The sequence below is a fragment of the Ixodes scapularis genome, unplaced genomic scaffold (assembly GCF_016920785.2).
Source record: "Ixodes scapularis isolate PalLabHiFi unplaced genomic scaffold, ASM1692078v2 ptg000199l_1__unscaffolded, whole genome shotgun sequence".
Taxonomy (NCBI): domain Eukaryota; kingdom Metazoa; phylum Arthropoda; class Arachnida; order Ixodida; family Ixodidae; genus Ixodes; species Ixodes scapularis.
The window spans coordinates 259,143-280,353 of NW_024609935.1; the positions used below are offsets into that span (position 1 = coordinate 259,143).

The 21,211-nt window shown below is 46.8% G+C and overlaps 1 protein-coding gene and 1 pseudogene across 1 annotated transcript; one reads left to right on the plus strand and one right to left on the minus strand.

Moving 5' to 3' along the window:
* Positions 1–621: 621 nt before the first annotated feature.
* On the minus strand, positions 622–13,961 carry LOC115330215 (annotated as a pseudogene).
* A 1,644-nt stretch (positions 13,962–15,605) lies between these two features.
* LOC120837293 lies at positions 15,606–20,004 on the plus strand. The gene is made up of 2 exons (XM_040206528.3): positions 15,606–16,188; positions 17,483–20,004. The coding sequence occupies exons 1-2, from the start codon at positions 15,829–15,831 to the stop codon at positions 19,613–19,615; spliced, it is 2,493 nt and encodes an 830-aa protein (XP_040062462.1). The 5' UTR covers positions 15,606–15,828; the 3' UTR covers positions 19,616–20,004.
* Positions 20,005–21,211: the final 1,207 nt, after the last annotated feature.

The following is a 21,211-nucleotide window of genomic DNA, read 5'->3' on the forward strand; positions in this document are numbered from 1 at the left end:
TCTGTTGAAAAATTTCTGGAATCCTATTGAATTTCTTTTTAAACTCTTTTTAATTTTTTCAGAGTTTATTTTGACATCTTATTGAATTCCTAGTTAAAATTGGCCACTTAAATTTTTTAGAATTCCTTCTTACATAAATTTTGTTGAATTCCTTTTGACTGAACTTCTGTTGAATTATTTCAACAGAATTTCTGTTGAATTCCTTTTGACTGAACTTCTGTTGAATTATTTCAACAGAATTTCTGTTGAATTCTTTTTGACGGAATTTCTGTTGAATTCCTTTTGACGGAATTTCTGTTGAATTCTTTTTGACAGAACTTCTGTTGAATTCTTTTTGACGGAACTTCTGTTGAAATATTTTAACAAAATTTCTGTTGAATTCTTTTTTAACGTAATTTTTGTTTCGTTCGCAGTATAAACTTATTTTTAATTATTTTATAAATTTTCAAAAAATTCTTAAAAGTATTTTTAGAACTTTTTTTGACATATATTTTGATAATCTGAAACAAACTATTTTAGTTGCAAATTAATTAGGCTTTAGACAGTTGAAAAGCTAGCTGTGCTAGCTAAAGCCATCTTGCTTTGTGCAGCATTGGGGTTGCTAAGGCACTAAACAGTAAATGAAATGATCCAAATGACTTTATTTCACACACTTTCACACGCCCCGCGCCAGCATTGAGGAGAGGCTGTTTGTGAGTGCAGTCAATTGCACATCAAATTCCATGCAGGTGTACCCTGAAAAGAAAGGAATATGCATTACTTAAGACATAACATCAGCTTCATTAGCAGCTTTCAATCTACTTTGCAGTCAAACAAACTGACGGTGACCGATGAACAAATGAGCGCTTGGAACAAGCAGGCGCAATTCTTACCATCTGGCTATAGGTGAAAAAGCCTCGGTTAAATATTGTCCAACCGTTCAACTACAGTCGACACCAATGAGCAAAATCGAACCCCAGATGAGTTTTGACATGCGGAGATAACAGCATCAATGCACAAGATGTGTCTGCTGCCCCTTGAAGAACACAAAGGCAGACTACTAGAGTGAACAATCCATACAGAACTGAAAGAACAAAGAGGAAATAGGGTGCAGTCCGAGGAGAGAAATGCTAAGATAGAGTATACGGCGACCAAGCCGTCTGCTTCTCGCAGAGAGGGTACAGGAGATGTCAACAGTGACGTCACGCCGCCGCGCTGATATGAGGATGCTAACCTGGGGAAACATAGCTCTGTTGTCTGCTGGCAGTAGTAGTGGCTGCCCTGCCTTGGCTGTCCAAGATCCACCTATTCTGTATGAACTAGGACTCGCCCTTAGTAAAATGGGAGAGGAAATAGCTCCAAGGTTACTTTGGTCCGACCAAAGGGGATTGCCCTTTACACGCCCTCGCAGGGGGTTCCAAGATGGGTCTTCGGCACAGCTGTGTCAACAACACCCAAAGTGGGGCAGGCTACGGCAGCTCTCTCCCTCGGTGTGGGTAAGCTGTCCCTATGATTTCATCTGCATATTAGCTTCGTGAATCCCATCACATTAAATGAGTTGTGCAAAGAGAAGCAGCAAACGGCGGAGAACTGGAGGTGTGGTGGCTGGAAACAACATGGCAGTGTGAATATTGCAGCTTGTGTTGCAGGTCGAAGCGAGGCCTACACTCAGTCGCCTCTTGTTCAATCATGTTTCTCTATCCGGCTAAGGGACACTCGAAAAAACAGTTAGCCTACTCAATGTGTACATGCAGTGCAAACGTATGAAGAAGCAGCGACAGAGCAGTAGGAGCATTGATCTGCACAGAAAAGTGGCACCGATCAAAGGGTCGAATTGTTTCCAGCCGCCATATCTCCAGTCCCCAGTCTTTTACTGCTTCTCTTTAAGCAACTCATTTGACGTGTGGGGATTCCCGGAGTAATATGCAGCTAAAAACAAAGGAGTGACAACTTACCCGTGCTTAACTTAACCTTTGAGCTATTTCTTCTGTTTGATGAAGGGCGAGTCCTGGTTCATACAGAATTGGTGGACCTCTGACAGCCAAGGCAGAGCAGCCACTGCTACGACCAGCAGACAACAGAGCGATGTTAACCCATGTTAGCATCCTCATATCAGGTGTGGCGTCGTGATGTCACTCCTTGACACCTCTACCCTCTCCACATAAGCAGACGACTTCCTCGCCGTATAGATACAGCTCCTCTACTAATGACAAGCATTTGTAGTAGCGTCCCCTGTGCCAGGGGCTGAAGCTTTGCCGCATCGTACTGGTGCGCCCTGAGTAGTCACTGGCAGTGCGGAAATGTCAGAATCAGTTCAATGAGCTCAGAAATTTAACATACTATTCAAGTTCAATCCCCAATTTCACTGTCAGAAGTTAATAGCACCAGTAGAGAGCACTAGCAGGCATTATGAGGTTGCTTCCTCATAGCTGAAGTCATGCTGTGTTGCACAAGATTAAAAGACATGAAGTAACCATTGATATATACATACCATATTTATTTGAACATACAGGGTGAATCAAGGAGACGCCAGGCTCTTAAAATCGACCGCAAAATTCGGTTCCTTAACCTATCGCGCTACGACTTTGTTCGGCATTGCCCACAGATGGTGCATTTTTTTTTGTGTGAAATTTGCAAAGAGCGAACTTATCTGAGGAAAGAGTAAAGAAAAAGGCTTAGCTCCTATGGAAACGCAGCGACGCCACCGGTCTTCAAACAAAACGGCACTGTTTCGCACGGGAGACAAGAGATGGCACAAGCGGTCGCGACGCCAACTGCCGCCAACGAACGAGCATACGACGCCGAGAGCCGGCGTCTTTAGGAGACAAGAAACTGCAGTTCTTTGTTGTTAACGCGCCTGTTTTTGTGACTGTCGCCGCCTGCGGAACGGGCGCCGCTTTTGAGTCGAAAAGATTGTCTGCTAAAGACGACAGCTCTCGGCGCCGTATGCTCGTTTGTTGCGCCATCTCTTGGCTCCCGTGTAAAACGGCGCCGTGTTGTTTGAAGACCGGTGGCGTTCCTGCGTTTCCAAAGGAGCTAAGCCTTTTTCTTTCTTTACTTTTTCCTCAGGTAAGTTCATTCTTTGCAAATTTTACAAAAAAAATGCACCATCTGTGGGCAATGCTGCACAAAGTTGTAGCATGATAGGTTAATAAACCGAATTTTGCGGTCGATTTAAAGGGCCTGGCGTCTCCTTAAATCACCCTGTAGGTAGACTTTCTTTTTCCGGGAAATGCTACCCAAAAATATGGGTAGTCTTATAATCAAGATCCAGAGCGGCTCGACTAGGTGCCTTGGGAGTGTCAATGCGATGCAGAGTAGTGCCACCTCTCCGCTAGGAAGAGAGGTCACATACAAAACTATCTGCTGCCGCACCGTTTCATTCATTTGTTTTGCTTCCTTCTTCGGCAGCTGGCGCTATTTCTCAGCGGCGTTTTGCATTTGCTGTCGAGTTACGACGACGCTGGACTGGATGAGTTAGACTGTAGACATTGAGCTTCGCGTGATACTGTTTGCTGAGGGTTTGACAACAGTAAGAAGCTGATTAGAGCATGGCAGAACCAGTGGGACGCCATTTTACCTATTGCGAACCCCGACCCAAACACACCAGCGAACCATTGAAGGAAGAGTAATTTTCTGAATGTTCCGATTATGATGGAGCTTATGGCACAGAGTATTGAGATTTAGCCGAGCATGCGGCTAATAATGGTGTGCTGTGTTCAATGTTTCCTCTGCTCTTCTCTTAAAAGTTTGTTTGTTATTTGCTATTCTTGTCAAATTAAATTTTTAGGAGCTTGCCCTTTATTCATGCTGGACTTATTTTCGAGTAAATACGGTACATATACTAGCAGGTTAGCGGACAATCCTCACAAAATAAAAATTCACGACAAGATGGAAACAGAACATACCTAGTATGGCCTTTACGATGGTCGGGTCCAGGGCTTCTTTTGCATCAATGTCCTTGTGCGCATTACTTCTACGCCCATGGAGGGACTTTTCCTTCCATGAGTCATTTGGAAAAAGTACCTTTACAAGGCTTCGAGCGAATTTACAGCCAGAAGACTTGGCGGCCTTGCGGAGCACTTGTAGCGTCGACGACTCCACCAGTACACCACATCCGATGTCGGTCTGGTGAAGAAGAGAGAAAGGAAATTATTAAAGTAACACATCAGCCTAGGATGACAAAGGTGCGCAAGCTTTTCACGCACATGACCCATAAAAATTTCTGAATGCCATCCGACATACTTTATAGTCTCAACAAATGTCGACGCTTCATTCGTCTATTTCATTTCGGACACTGTCTTGCGTGTTTTCTACTATATTCATTTTTTGGAAAACGGGTAAGGTCAGCAGAACAGACTCTACTGACCCGCATAAATAAACTACACACTGCAGAAAGCTGAAAGCCTGTGTGAATCTCACGCTAGTGCTGGTGATAGATTGCGAAAGGTTAAAGCAGCACACTACCTGGAACAAGTTAAAAAAAAAGAGACAAGGCTTTCAGTTACATTTGAATATTTGGAAACTAGCAGAAGGGCATTGTGGGCTTTGCCCTTTACGACATTAGAAAATAAGATATATTAGAGTACAAACAATCTTTAAGAAAATAGGTTATTAGAGTCTATGATTAATACTAGATCGTCGAAAGACAATATGCCTATATTAAGTCCTCTAGTTTTCACAACTTATTGAATCGATCACACGATTCCTTTGGAAGCTTCTTAAAATTATTCTGAATTAACCATGTTGAGTTACAAAAGCCAGCCATTGCGAACCGTAATGTGCAAACATGGCTTGTATCTGTCGCAAATTCTCTATTTTGTAACCTACCGCAAAAGTCACGCTGGACTCTGCGACTATACTCAGTGTCATGAAGCGTCAAGATTTTCCGGACCTTTATTCATGCACTCAAAACGCGGTTTTCTTTTTGTGAACAAGCTAGTGATATAAGCTTCTTCCCAACCCCACACGTTACCTGTGGAATTGGCCAGTAAAATGCGCAGTAGTGCAAGCAAATTTAAGCTAGCGCAAGAGCGACGCAGCATAACACGGAGCGGAGATATTTGCTACACAGCCACCGTTTGTTTTGACCGACGGGCGTATAGTTCAATCTCCTCACCAATAGGTTGTAACTTGGGACCCTTTCTGTTGTAGCCTTTACTGTATTAGTTCTACAAACAGGAAAGGAGCATTGGCCAGGAGACGAGCGTAGCTTCCGCTGCATAAATGGCAGGCTTTCGACACCACCATGTAAGACAGAAGTGTGTTGTGTGTAAGCCACATATAAGCACAATTGCACCGGCTCCAATTGCAGGGGAATTTTTGTTCGGTGGAGCCCTTTACATCAACAAGACAACTATGAAGATGGAACAAACAGGATATCCTGGCATGAAGAATGTAGCAATGCAGTAATTAACACTCATACTGCAAAGTTACGAGAGACTAAAGCTTACCATGGCTGCCGGTATTAGAGCTGCTGCAGCTGCCTGACCAGCTTGCCGCACCTGGTCGGCTTCTTGTGCCCGTAGCATGCGATGAAGCCGCTTTACCATCCCCGTGGCATCTGAAATGATATCAGACATGACTGGAATAGGACATTCTTTAGTTCATAAATCCTAGACATAATGCACCAATCTTATGGGCCGTGGTGCAGGATTTTGTTACGCGGGTAATGTTTGCAAGAAACACATTTTTTTCACTTCCATGTCACCTTTATGATGCCTTCATGTGCAGCAGACTTTGCATGTCTATCCGCATCACATTGTGAATACACTGCAAGACTGTGGAAGTAATATGTATACAGTGTGCAAGTGTACCAAAATGTGTCCTCTGGCACACATAAGAATGTCATGAGCACAGAAAAAAAAACAAAAATAAACGTCAATCAGCAAGCAACATAAAGGATGTGCAGGGAACCCCCGTGATGAAGAGCCAGAAAAGATTTGCTTGCCGTCATTAATAGAGACGGTAGGGAGTGCAAGGGGGTAACTAACAGCATTTCAGCACATTGGGTGTAACGCACAAGGTACAGAAAGAGCTAACCCGTATACAATGTGTGGTATCCTTTACTCCTGGGATTGTGAAGCTCTCAAAACCTAATAAAGATCTAAGAAGAATAAGGTACTCAGAGCACAACTTGTTAAAGTATATGTTATCCTCATTTGTTAAAGTGCAATTATTATCACCACTGCATCTTATTTTAAAGAAACAGTAGCAACACTTCAATTACACGAGACCGTGCAATTGAATTTTCCCAGAGGACTACATTCCAAAGCATTCCCTAGAGCTAAAATTTGAGCTCTCTGTACAGCTAACCCAATACACCAACAAAGCAAAAAGAAAAAAAAAAGCATAAAAGCCCTAGACAGCCAGTGGTCTAGGGCTGGCCAGAAGGTGACAGACGTGTTGATCGTTTTCAGGAGTATTTTACAGTGAGTAAGTACCCCATAGCCTATCGTTAGTGAAAGGGGAATTTCCACATCCTCCACCTTCCTGGTTTTGTCATGCTCCAGACACTAGGCCTAGAAAAGAAGGCCAAGCCGGGCCTTGGTTGTCCTACAGCCAAGGAAAGCGAACGAGTGAGATCTTGGTCATGCAACCACTCAAAATGAACTTTGATGTGCACAAAGAGCACATTCAAAGCGGTGACGAATGCCCGTGTAAAGTAATTGGTCAATGTTGTTTATACAGCGTAAGTTTAGTCTGCCTGGGTTTGGCAACATTGTTGAACACTGTAAATGAGCAATTTAGCCAGTGCGGTACAACTGCTAGCCTAGGGTCTTTAACATGCATCACGCAGTACTGATTACACGAACGCGTGCCGGTACGATGCTCATCCAGATCCAAACAGGCAGGAGTGGGGATCGAACCCAGGATCCCTGGGTTCTGCATCACGAGCTTTTGCTCCACATGCTCCAAACTGAGATGCACTAGCCCTCTCAGCCACTGTTCCCCTGAATGCCTGTGGAGAGCGCATACAACTCGGATGAAGGACAAATCTAATGTCATCAGAAGCACTTCATGTTCAGTTGCAAAGCTTCTACTCTGTAGCTGAGCCAGACAATTTGCGGCATGATTCACGCACAGGTAGTCAATCACTAAAAAAATTCAAGCATACGAAAAAATTACTTTTGTTCGTATGCTTGATTTTTTTGAGTGACTGGTATGTGAATCATGTTTTACCAACTAGCTTAACCTGCAGTATTAACTAATTTATGTTTGTGTAGGCGTTGTAGAAACTAATTTGTGGTGCGCACCGTCAGGGCAATGTGAGCCCTAAAAGCGGTTGGCTAAGCACTGAGTGTGACTAGGCTCTGCCAGGCTCCACCAGATAGCCACATGAGACACTTCCGCAGATAGCCACACGAGACACTTTCGTTACTTTGAGGCTCGTCAAAGGCTCATTCCATAAATTCTGCGGCTCGTGCAACAACTGAGCACGAAGCTCTAGTGACGTTAGAGGGCTCCCATCGCTCGCCGCTCGCACCAGGCCACCATATTGCAGTCACTGAATCCAGTGCCAAGAGAAGGATCTGAAGCGGACCTAGGGATTTTAGTGCCCCGAGAACTTTCAGTGGCTATAATTAGATAAAAGAAAATAAAAATGAAAGACAGTTATGCTTCTCTGTAATGCGAAATTAGAGCGAGCTTTTGGGGTCTTTTGATTTTGCAATATACCATGGCAAAGGATTCGAGAGAGAAATATATACGTTTACAAATATAGACCACTCTTTTTGAGGGTGGACAAGAGAGGAGGTTGAGGGTACGGTGGGGGCGTTATTTGGTGGCGGTAGTGATGCCAACACCGACACCGCTATATGCAAGAATGGGCACCTAGGAGCTGTGCTATAAAAAATTAAGGAACTGGGTGTTTGGTGCAGAGATAGTGCGTATCAGTCGTAGTATGCTACAGTGCTCCCTACGTTTGCTCAGCTGGATTAGCACAGACGTAGTGAGCACCAAAGATGCTGTGTGTGGCCCGTTGTCTGCTACTGGAGCTTACTGCACCTGTGCTAAGGTCCCCTCAACCCAGCAAGCATAATGGCATGCAATGCCTTGTGTCAGTGTTCCCCTTCCCCTCAACAGTGGACAGCACTGTACAGAGCGGCCCACTTTTGGAGGGAATACACGACAGCATGGCTGACACTCCACGCCATGATGGTTGCTGAGGCGAGGGGCAGCCTGGTGCAGGCACAACAAGCTCCAGTAGCAGGCAACAGGCCGCACGCAGCGCCCCTGGCACTCACTGCGTCTGCGCTGAGCAGCTGTGGGGTCTGGCAGCCGGCGCTGCACGGAGTGCTGGCCACACGCTGGCTACTTGTTTGCATGTTCCTCTAACAGAGGTTCGTACTATACATACCAATCACTGCTTCAAGCTCTCGGACAGCAAGCTGAAGTCTCTCGTTTTCCACCCGGAGGGCAGCATTTTCCTCCTCGAGGGTTGAGTTTCCCTTCTTGAGGGCAGCGTTGTCTGCCTGGAGCTCCTCCATCTGCACAGTGGCGACGATGCTATTTCTTTGGATTTGCATACCTTATTCTAAAACTACCTGCCATGGTGCCTGAATACCATTTCTGACTGGTGTGTTTACTGTCCTACATTGCCTGCGCATCAAGTGGTCCCGAAGTTGCAACAAATCATGTCACGAAAGACTGCAGGACATTTAGTTGGACATTTCGGCCGTGGCGGTTGGTTTAAGAGATGCTGGTGAGAAAGCGAGCAGACGCCATTATTGCTGCTGCTGCAGTATCTCAACTTGTGAGTGCTGTGGGGTCCACTGACTGCAGAGATAGCTACAGTAGAACAAGCACCTGCCAGCACCACCTCTGCTACTGCAACACCGCCAGGATTGCGGCTGGCTACTAATGCGCCATTGATAATGTCATTAAGAGGAAAACAGGAGACCACAAATAAGAATGTGGAAAACACACCAGTTGGAGACGTGCTCAGAAGCAATATTGACACCAAAAGCTGCACTAATGAAGGATTACTCAGATGCAAATAAACAGTGTAAATGGCAGTAAAGGTTTACGAGGATGGTCGCCAACTGCTTACAGGGAATTCAGATATTTTCTAAAACCACCCTGTCGCAACTTCTTATTTAGTTGCACAACATAAGAAAGCAGGGCAATGCCCCAATAGAATGGAACTCACAGGCGTCCGCTGGGACGATGCAGTGTCGGCCTGGTCAGCAAGCCGAGTCCTCTTTTTTTCAAGAGAACTGTGCTGCCCTACGGGGTAAAAAGGATGACTGAAATTAATCTTGCACCAATTTGGCATGTAAAATGATTACTGCAAGCGACTTTGTTTTCATGGGCTCAATTTTTGTTGAATCTGGCAAACTGCCGGATCCAGGAATATTTATTGAGCACAAAATTCCACAAATGAGAATGATATGCAATGTATTGGTATCTAAAGGGCGACATATTCCCATCTCCCATTTGTTGCAATATTGCTCAAGTCATGAAATTGGCAAAAAGTAGGTCCTCACGAAACTTTAGTCGTTTAGAGTATGTATACACAAAGACATGTCAGTGACCAAAATGCGAACAGTCTCCTGTTTTCAGCACAATTTTATGCTTACTGTAAAGGAGTTGCCTGCACTGCTACAAATGTCTTCCTTTTGTCATTATCCCCAGTTAATAAAGTGGCGGGAAATGGTTCCACCACGAAGCGAGCTTTCACATATCTACTACACATGCTCTACAGGGAACCAACCCCATCCTTGAGGGGCTAGGACATCCCAGTGCGCTGTTGGTTCAATATTGGGCAGTTTGACAAATGGTGAATTTATACTTTGTACCAACACCCGAAGGCAGAAATTTAATCGGCCATCCTGTAGATTCCACTTTAAAAAGCTGGGAGTGCAGATAAAAGCTCCGCTTCCACACCGATTGCAAAACGGGTCGGTTCCAATAGCCCAGCTCCCAAAGCACAACCACGCTTGACTCGCTGCATGTGACAGTTTTACTGCTCCAGTTGTCATTCTGCTGCTAGAGCTTGTATGGCCGGTGACTGTAGTCATGGCTAAAAGAAATAGGAACGTACAGAGTGCCTGCTGTCTGGAACCTCCAGGACCTTCTAGCAGCATTTCTAGCAGCTTCAGCAAGACAATCGGTGCTTTGTGCCATGTTATGAACCCCGCCTCTGGTTTAATCTGGGCAATGCTACATTTACCTCCTTGGTAGATGGTGAGACTCCATAATTTTTGTTCCTCATAAACAAAAGCAACCATGTTTCTAATGATTGTGTGGGAAAAGAAGCACAAAATACTATTGTAATTCACAGTACAATGTGCCCTATGCTAGCATGTGGTCGCTGTATTAAGATCTGACTGCATAACTGAAGATAGTGTTATTTTGATTCGTACCATGCAAACTGCAGTACCAGCGGATTAATACATGATGATGCCCCTTTCTAGATGGAATTAGGATGAAGTCAATCGAGTGACCTGGCAAAATTTAACAATAAAATTTGCAGCTCTAACAGCAGCAGATGTCGCTTCAAACAAACAACAAACTTGTCGCTTCAAACTAACAATGGCCTCCAATATGAGGGTGGACAAGCTAGCTTCTTTTATATCTATTACAAGCTTGTACAAGTCACGACAACAGAAATAAAGGCCATGAGTTTCTTTTCTCTGCGCATGCGCACTTTCTCGCCTTCATTCCCATTGGCGCGACTCACGCTCAGGTAATGGCAATCAAAGATTGTAGCCTGTTCACCCTCATATTAAAATAGACTGTAAAGGTAGAACCTTCGGTAGTTCAGTTGCAGCTCCCTTGTCCCTATTTATTTTTACCATGACTGTATCTCTACTTGTTCAAGTTTTACGCGTAGGCTTTTAACAACTATACATGGCTTGCACGTGACGTCAATCCACCCCTCCTTTCTGGTGGTGAAATGTGCCTCGTTAGCGCAGAGGAAGCTATGCTCTCATGCACCCTCCCTCCCTTCCCTTCCCTTCCCCTTCCCCTTCCCCTTCCCCTCCCCCCCCCCCCCCCCTGAGTACCCCAAGGCCCTCCTTTCTGATGGCAAGATTAACACGGTAGAGGCTATGCTCTCACGAGCCCTTTTCCTCATTGTGTCTGGCCAACTGATGTACATGCAAGCCATGTATAGAAAGGACTGACAGTCAAAATTTAAAAGAATCAAAACATCACAACAAAAAGGTAAAACATATATCATGACTAAACAAAAGACAAAGGATAGCTCACTTTGTAAAACAAAAGTTTTCCTTCGTCCGTTTTTTTATATTTCCCCATCTCAGGGTCTACAAGGTGTCGATTCATTACCAGCTCGTCTGCAACCTATCAATGCTAACCAAGATTAAGTTTAAAACCTATATACCCTTATGAAGCAGAGTCACTGATCTCTATGACAATTGCTGGATTGTGCTTCCCGCTCCCGCGAGTGAAGCCACCGAACGGCCATCTTGCTCGTAGACAAATTGTGTTGCAGAAGCTGGCGGCAGCGTGCTGAAGACACGTCTACTTGTTCATCATGTTTCGCCGAAGAAGGTTTTTAAGACCCTGCGTATGCATTGAGACTTGCCGTTGAGAACATGTGAAAAATTTTACGAAAGCGCAGTGCCGCAGGAAAACGGCAGAACTTGTAGAAAGCATGTTTCACCGGCTTTGCGGCAAGATCAAAGCTTCCTTGGCACGCCGAAACACTGCATCTCTGTGCCTTCACACGCTTGGATACCAATCAAGAATCAGTGCCGTGGCAAAGTTCTGAAAATGCGTCGCACGTAAATGTCTTTGTATCATATATCAGCCGTAGAGTTCTTGATCGTCCAGCTGTTCCGGCAATTTGTTATCAATAAAGGGGGGAAAACAATCTGTATGGCTGCTCTTATGCACTATTAACCATGGCTATGTTCCAAATCTACTCTAATGGATCACATGGCGGCACAAATAGAGCAATGCTGTGGAGCAAGAATGGTTTTCGATGGCAAAAGTACAAGACGACGAGACTGAAAATCTTTGAGGCTAGGTAATCGGTTAACCAATCACATTTAGGTGAGCCGTGCTCAAAGTTGATGTCCCAAGCAATTGTTGATAATGAGCCCCAGACCACTGATCAGTGATGAGGAGCTGTGTGCGCGGTATTCTGTAAACCGCCTAACGACTTAAAAAAAGACGTACCATACCCCCCCCTCCCCCCCTTTTCCGTCGCCACTGGACACTGGATCAAGCTCATTTCTCGACCGCGAGTGCCGTAAGCTAGAAATACAGTTGCCAGAGTAAAGTAAAACGCTGCTTCCAAGGCACATAGAGCTCCACGCACATTGAACTCCCAAAACACATCCACACGGCGTCGATTCTTGATTGGTATCCAAGCGAGCGAAGGCACAGAGACGCAGCACTTCTGCGTGCAAAGGAAGCTTTGATGATGCTGCGAGACCGGCAAAACTTGCTTTCGACGAGTTGAGCCTTTTTCCTGCGGCACTGCACTTTCGTAAATATTTCCACGTGTCCTCAACTGCAAGTCTCAACGCTTACACAGGGCCTTAAAAAGTTCTTCGGCGAATGACGACGAACGAGCAGAAAACGTGTCTTTAGCACGCTCCCGCCAGCCTCTGCAACGCTAGCAAAACCGCAATTTGCCTATGAGCAAGATGGTGGTCCGGTGGCTTCACTCGCGCTGCAGCGACCAAGTGGGGCAGAGGCGTATATGCAGAGAGTTTGGCCATTCGTTGAGAAGTGTAAAAGACAAAACGAGGAGGTGCCATTGGCCGAAAGAGGGCTGGGCGTGTTCCAGGACGTCTTCACAAAGTCGATTGTGGCCAACCAGAAGTCAGAAAAAAACCCTGGCGGTGGTAGCAAGAAACTAACTTAACAAGTGCATCGGAGTAACTCTTGGCGACGAAAATATGGCGCATGAGGTGTTTCAATTACGGTCTTCGAAAATTATGGTGGAAGAGCGTGACTAGCGGAACGATCGACATAATCCGTACGTCAGGCGCCGAGGGCCGGGAATCTGCCATCCGAGTGGTCACACTGTCTGAGCAAAACAGAGTTGAGCGGCACATTCATTTCTTACATCTTTCTGAATGATCATGATCGAAACATCACGTGCACCCTATTTTCAACCATGAAGAGTTACTAAATTTCACTCTTACGCGCTTATTAAAACTATATACGAACCTTTGATTAAACAGTTTCTCGCTAGCCAGCCAGGGGATTCTTTTAGGCTTCTGGTTGGCCAAGAGAGCATGTCAAGCCCACTTTCTACGTCTGGCACACGCCCTGACTCCCCGCGCCTCCCATTGACGAAACTCTCTATACAGGGCTCTGAAGCGGGGAAGCGCGATCCAGCAATTGTCATAGAGATCACTGGGCAGCATGCACAAAGGGCTTATACCAAGTCATCCAGATTAGGGTACAGAAACACCACATGACTTTGTAGAAGCAAGGTCAGCGGAGCCCAGAATAGCCACGCACCGAAACCTGCGGCGCCAGAAAGACAGCGTACCTAAACGTCCGGTTCCCGTCACTTGTATGATTTGAAAGCAGGAAATGACAACGCGACCTTGGAGAAATGTTATTGATGGCGAGGGACAACCCTTGTCGAACTTTCTTGCCGCGGACTTCGAAACGAAGGTTCTCCGAGCAATGGTGTTCGTGTCATTCAACACCGGCGACAGATAATTCAGTTTTGGGATAAAATAACATTAGGCGGTGCACAAAATATTAGAGACATTAGCGACGTCAGAGGAAAACCACGTGCATGTTCATTCACTTACCTGCTTCGATCAACATCGCCTCTGCAGGCGGCTCTTCCGCGCTTTATCTCACCAAGACAACAGAACCCCGCAGGTCCTTGATGGCGCTGGGCTCCGCCATCAGACGTAGCCCTAGCTCTGTGTCCACAAGGACACGTGTAGGGTACACATCCCATTTCTCCTCCGACAGCCATCGGACTAAAATATGTGACATTTTCACTCCAAGCCTGCACGCCTGCACTACGAGACGACGAGACTACGAACAACGTGTTGACTTTGGATTGGATTGGATTGGATTGGATTTGGGGCTAACCCCTTTGTATCGGGGGATCTCAGCAGCGCTGGATCTAGCCTGGCTAGTAGCTACACTAGCCAAAAACGTAGTTGTGTTCTTTTGCTCTCTTCCACCAACACTCCAGTCTCCTCTTTGTCACCTCCACTGGCTGCGAGCTATCGGCGTCGTACTGTTCGTCAACACCCCGGAAACCCAGCGCCACCGCCATGTCTGGTTCGTACGTCACGTCCGGCTTTATACCCGTGCATTCCAGAATGACGTGTTCCGCCGTCTCGTCTGCTCCCTGCGCGCACATGACGCACTTCGCTTCCATGTCCATGTACTTCGCGCGGAAAACGCGGGTCCGCAGCATGCCGCCTCGGGCGTCCGAAAGCAGCGCACTGCCCTTGCTGTTGTCCATGAAAGGTATTCGCTTCACCTCCTGTTTCTCTCTGGCATACAGGGCCAGCGCTGGTTTCAGACGTGCCGCTTCCGCCCATCGCCGCGTCTCGCTCTCGATCACCCTCGTGCGGATGCTCTGCTGCAGTTCCGGCTGCTCCGCGGCTGGGTAGAGGAGTGGGCCGTTGACCTCGTATCGCTGTGCCAGCTGGCGCGTCCGTCGCACCCACCGGGTTGGGACGGACCGAAGATGTACATACTTGAAGACCTGTCTGGCCCAGCGCTCTTCGCTCATCCGGCTGAGGCGTCGCTCGAAGTCCAGCTTGGCTCGGGCCTCCCTGGCCTCAAAACCGGACCAGCCCATGTCTCCTTGGACGGCTTCGTTCGGTGCTGTTCGGCCTGCTCCCAGTGCTGACCTTCCCACCTCCCTCTGACGGACCTCGAGGTATTGCCTGGTACCTGATGACAGGCACAACACTGAGTTGCCAAAAGTGAGCCCCGGCACCGCCACCATCTTCCAGACCGCTCGGGTTACCTCGTATCGGTTATATCCCCAGAGGGCCCTGGCCGTTGCTATGCCCTTGTTCTTCCTGCTCTTCGCCTTGACCTTCGTCGCGTGCTCTAGGAGGTAGTGGTGTCCCTTCTGTAGGTTTACACCCAGATATTTGTAGTGGTCCACCCAAGGTACAGGATTGGCTTGAATGGACAGGTTGGCGGTCCCGTTTTCCTCTGCTGCCCCAAAGGCCATCAGCCCAGATTTGTGCGAACTGAAACTAAGCCCCAGGGCCTCTCCCATTTCACCACACTCGTTCATGAGCCCCTGCAGGCCCTGCAGCGAGTCCGCCATCAGCACCATATCGTCGGCGTAGATGAGTCCCGGGAGTTTTCCTCCCTTCCTTTCCCCGCCTTCCGAATATTCCAGCGAGAAACCCTCCCCACTCTCCTGCAGCCGCTTTTCGATTCCTGCTATGTACAGCATAAACAATAGCGGCGACAGCGGGCAGCCCTGTCTCAAGCCCTTGGAGCAGGTCACTGGAAACAGAACACATTGTTGCCAGCAGAGGCATAGACATTCGCTGTTTTACACGATGGGGAATTACATTTACATAAATGTTTCGGTTTATTAAAATAAGTTTTACATTATTAAGCATGAAAGAATTGTAAGTAATTAAATATGTCGAACTATAAAGTTTACCAATTATTGTGCAAGCCAGTGAGTAGGTAGTTTATATCCAATCCAGTCCCTGACCGCTATTGCGTGCGCTTCGATCCGGTTCGGTCGGTGTGGTTTAGTGGTTCACGGCGGTTTGGTGTTCGTGTGGGATACCGCTCGATAATCGGGTTTGATCGTTTTGACTATAGCGTAGTGGCGTAGTGTTGGTACATCACTGTCACATCCCTATCTTCTGTTTTTGATCGTGGACGCCTCTGTATGAGGTTGAGCGCAGCATGGGGAAAAGACGGCCGTATAAGCAGTACCTGTGGGACCCTTCTTCCGAAGTGCCGACCCGCACGAAGCATCGACTTCGAAAAGAAGCAGAAAAAAGAAAACGGGAAGCGCTTGTGCTCACATCCAGTGACAGCGAACTCTCCGACTCGGAGCTGAGTCCTGGCATTCCACAAGTGGACAGTCCCGGGAGCGCATCGATGACCGTTCTGGACGAAGAAAATGCAAGTGTAGCCTCAACGTCTGGTCAAAGAAGCGTAGCAAATGAACGTTTCACGGAAGATCCGGTGTCGGAGTCGCCCTCGTCCGAAGGCGAAGACGACCCCCCGAGTTCAGAAGAGGCAGGGGCCAAAAGGGAAACGGTAATATACCTCGCTTTTCACATTGAGTAGAGCTGTACGCATTACGTCGTGCACCCCGGCTGGAAAGTGCTATACGGACTACCCGAAACTCGTATAACAAGAATGGTTACAACAAACTATCGACGCGGTGGCGTGGCTTAGTGGTAAGGCGTCTGTTTTGTAAGCAGCGGTGCCCTATTCGATGGGGTTCGAACCCCTGTGTAAACTTCCTCTTTTTTGTTTTTCTTTTCTTCTAGTACGTTTATGTTTGTTAAGCAATTGGCAATATTTACGACATTTCTTTTTTACAATTAACACTGAAAAAAAAAAAAAAAAGGAAACGTTGAGGAAATTTTGCTGAATTAAATGGTATGGGACTCCCTTTCGGGAGGTACGATCGGGGACAGTGGGGCTCGGGTTGCTGGCTGAACGCCGCGCAGTGTCGTGTATGGGGGGAAGGGGCATGTGGGTTAATAGTTTTGTAATTAGCAGCCGCACACTCGCCGCAAAGCGGCGTGAACACAGGCAGGGGGCTGGCGTAACACGTCTCCCGTTGATACACGCGCCGCCTGGAAAGAGTGACCCAAATGGCGTGAGCTCTTCGCGTAGTGAGTATAACCATTTCTGGTCGAGGTGCACTATGTAGTGCGTATAGCTTTACTCTTTTCACGTTGGGTAATGCTATACGAACTATGTCGTGCAGCCTTAACTCTGTGTACAGAAATCTTGATGTGAAATGTAGCCATGCTTCAGGTCTCAAACCATAACATGAGGGGCAAAACCTGGAATTTGGATTTAAAAATGCAGGAAATGTAGGCGGGACACTACAATCCCTACAACACTACTCATAAGGCTATATCTCGAATGGACGGCCGTATTTTTGGAAAAAGAGGTCGCGATTGAGCGAGGCCGATAAACTGCGTGACATCAAGATATCTCGTTTCCTCCTCTCTTCGCTTCGCCCCCTCAAGGCGGCGAGGCGAAGAAGACGCGAGGCTGTTCCGTCTCCTTCTCGTAGAAACAAGACGTAAACATATCTGTCAAGTGCACCTCCTTTTTTCTTAAAAAATACAGTCATCCATTTGAGATATCGCTGAATGAGTGATGTTTTGGTGTTTGTAGCATCCTGTTGCACGCTTTTGCCGCCGTGTTTTGTGGAATTCAGATTTCAGTTCAGCATCCCTTTAACTCGAAATGAACAACACTACAGTGTTCTTGGTCCTGCAAAGAACTTGCTTTTGTTTTCAGCCCTAAACTCAGAAGTACACAATTTTTGTAGATTGATGTCTTTCTAATTCATCTACACAATTCACAGGATGAACCACTGTATCAAGGGGCCAAGCTGACGAGAGCGGAAAGCCTGATAATGGTGATGAGCCACAGCCTGCGGTACGACTCTTCGAAGGAATCAACCGAGAGCCTTCTGAAGCTTGTGGACTCCCATCTTCCGGAGGGAACAGTTTTTCCCAGGTCGAAGTTTTTATTTTTTAAGCATTTTGCTGGGGACGAAGCCAGTAAGGTAATGTATTTATACTGCCCCCAATGCGTATGTAATCTGGGGAAAGTGACTGCATCTCTCTTAGAAGTATCCTGCTCGGTCTGTAGTACTGTTTATAGAGCAGATGATCTTGTGTCGAAGGGTGCTTATTTTGTTTTTTTGGACCTTAAGTCCCAGGTTCGGGACATTTTGTTGAGTGGGAGCCTGAGCACTCCAGGAACGTTGGAGTATGATGTGCAGGACATCACACAAAGCTCTGCCTACCACAGCCTTCCGCTGAAAGAGGGGGATCTCAGCGTAACGTGGAATACCGATGGTGTTCCGCTTTTCGAGTCTTCGAATTACAGCATTTGGCCTTTGCTTCTGCAAGTGAATGAGCTGCCATTTCACGAACGCGTGCAGAACCTGCTGCTAGCAGGTTTGTGGTTTGGCCCTAAAAAGCCAGACATGAACTGTTTTTTGGAGCCATTTGTGGAGGTTATGAATGAACTGTCTTCTGTGGGTGTTCCTTGGACTGATGCTTCTGGCACACAAAAAGTATCTAGAGTGTTTCCAGGGCCATGTACAGTAGATACTGTTGCACGCTGTATGCTCATGAATATGACTCAGTTTAATGGGGCTTTTGGGTGCGGCTGGTGTGAGGCCGAAGGAGAGGTCGTGGAGAAAGGTCGAGGCCATGTAAGAGTGTACCCTGCGGTCGTTGGCACAACACGGTCTCATGAGTCGTTTCTCCATCATTCTGAGAAGGCGGAGAAGCAAGGTGCACCAAGCCATGGTGTTAAGGGTGCAAGCATTCTTTTCGGATTGGCATTTTTCAACTTTGCCTCAGGTTTCGTTGTTGATTACATGCACGCTGTGTGCTCCGGGTTCGTGAGATCCACGGCTTTTATGTGGTTCAAAGGTCGGAGTGGGCAGCACTACCACCTGGGTAGTTTCATGTCTGAAATAGACATGAAACTAAAAGCGCTGCAGCCAATCTGGGAGATCTCCCGACTTCCCAGATCTCTGAAGGACATGAAGTTCTGGAAGTCGTCGGAATGGCGCAGCTGGATGCTTTTTTATTCTCCTGTGGTCCTGAAGGGGTTCCTCCCGAAAAAGTACTTCGACAACTGGCTGAAGTTTGTGCGTATCATGCACTTCTTGTTGAGTCGCTCAGTTCCACTTGACAGCCTTCCACAGGTGAAAAGAGCAATGGCCGCATTCCTCAAAGAGTTCGAGGAACTCTATGGCCAAGTCAACATGACTTACAACACGCACTTACTCCTCCACTTGATAGATAGTGTGAGACTGTGGGGACCCCTCTGGGGGTACTCCGCATATCCCTTTGAGTCAATGAATGGGAAACTTGTACGACTTGTAAATGGGACAAGATATGTTCAATGTCAGATTATTGATAAGTTTTCAATAATCCGAAGTCTTCCGAAACTGTGGGCAGTCGCCTCCAACCGCAGTGCTGATGACCAGATCGCGGTACTGCTCAGGTCACTGATGAAAGGCTACAACTTGAGGAAGCATGTGGTAAAGAATGGTGCCGTAATCTTCCAAGGAAAGGGTCAACCCGAAGGAGACAAAGTCCTTTTCAAGAAGGTTAGAATTGGTGCCTTCACGTACTGTGTCAAAGCACTGGACAAGTCCCGTAGGAAGAATTCCTACGTGTTTGTAGGGGGCATATTCGGGCAGCTAGTTGCCATTGTTGCTTGGTGCAAGCGGGGGCACACGTCATGTAGCTGTGTCAAAAATGTGACCCTGCGTTTAGAACAACTGAAAGTAAAGGACTTTGTTCTCAGCTCTTTTGGAGCTCTTTCTCTAGTACAGTTTGTTGAAGTACAACACACTAATGCAATAATCGAAAAGGACGCTGCATCTGTTCAGAAGTGCATAGTTCTTTGCAATTCTTCTCGCACCTGTCTATGCGTTGTGAATGATACCTATGTGCTTGAGTCTGTCTGAAAGCTTGCAGTGAGGAAGGAGCATAAAAACAAAAGCCTCGAGGTGCACCTAAGTACTTCTTATGAGTTGTGAATGCGAAAGCACGTATGCCGCTCTTCGTTCCCTTCTTTGGTCTCCGGCGTACAGCGCGCTGACCTTGGGCGTGGAGCGGTGGAGCCGCTGCCTCGCGGACATAAGATTTAATGAAGCCGTTTTCGCGCTTCAAACTGAAGACGTCGGCTCTTTCCATGAGGCAGTTAATGCTTTTGCATTAAAACTTCCCTTTTAGTGCTCCTTCCTTAAGGTGTGATCTCATTGCCGATGCACCTGTCCTGTTCTTAAAGGGATACTACAACGAAATTTCGGCGCTCATTTTTTGGTCTATATGTGCTCAAAGGAGCAGCATCACATCGAACACACCAATATCTTGTTAAAAAAGTCACGAAAAGGAATTTTAAAACGAATTAAACGATTAGCAAAGAGCACCTGGTGGATGTCGCTAACGCCTCGCTTGTAATGCCCGTCTAGGAACCTTGACAGCTATTGACGGAGGTTGTCTCGCCTCCGGCCACGACGAGAGAAGTGGGGCAGCAGGAACTCCCCTCTCCCCGGGAATGCTTTTTGTATGTCGCAGAAGTCGCTATTGTCCCCCTACAAGATTACAGAAGATTAACCCGTCACTCAAAATTCATACAAAAGCAGCCGCTTCGGTGGCTGGAACGACTAGGCCATCCTCTCGACGTCAGCCTAGCCGTAGCTTTGCTCGTCTTGGGACGACCTACGTCACGATTGCGTTGGATGTCACGTGGTCTCCGCTGGGCCTTCTCCGAGCGCTTGCCAGAGTGGGCCGTTTATATCAAAAATACAGCCACCAGGCTCAAAATACAAACGTGCGATTGTCATTTACGGATATTGTGGATCATATTCAACCTATTTTTAAACACGACGAGAATATTTCAAATTTCGTTGAAGTATCCCTTTAAAGGGGCCATTACATGAAAATTAGTTAAGTCGGGTGACTCTTGATATGAAACCCTGATAGGTTGCTCAATATACATACCAACTTTCAGAATTTTTAGAGCTTTACTATTTCAAGAAATTAATTTTTTAATGTTACTCATTTGCATTTGGAGACCAGGCAACATTGTCACAATTCTGACGTAGCTGGCCCACAGCAGCCGCATTATGGCGCCTATGAACCACCTGGTTCATGGTTCATGGGTGCCATGGTTCGTGCAGCGTAGTTGCACCGGTTAAATCCTCTCTAATTCCAGGCTTTCGTTTGTTGCTTTGGCTAGTAAATGCTGCAGTGTAACTTCTTTTCACCACATAGGCGAGCAAAGCAAAGCAAGTTAGGACGCAGTGTATACCTCTCAGCGAAGCATTGTACGGCGACACTGTTTTGGGCTATTAATGATAAATATGGCAAGTGAATCGCGGTTGCGACTCTAGGCCTTTTATGTCAGCAGCTGCAGGATGCGAGTGCAACACTTTGAGCAATTCGGCTCTGTGTGCATGCTCGTGAGTGAAAGCATAGTTAAAAAAACATGTTCAAGCATGTTGCTCGTCGCAGTAGGGAAACGGTCAGCCTTGCCGAGTCAGTCTCACTCGAGCCTG

Coding starts and splice junctions, on each gene's coding strand:
- LOC120837293 (XM_040206528.3), top strand. CDS start 15,829: ATGGGGAAAAGACGGCCGTATAAGCAGTACCTGTGGGACCCTTCTTCC. Junction 16,189..17,482: donor CAGGGGCCAAAAGGGAAACG/GTAATATACCTC, acceptor CACAATTCACAG/GATGAACCACTGTATCAAGG.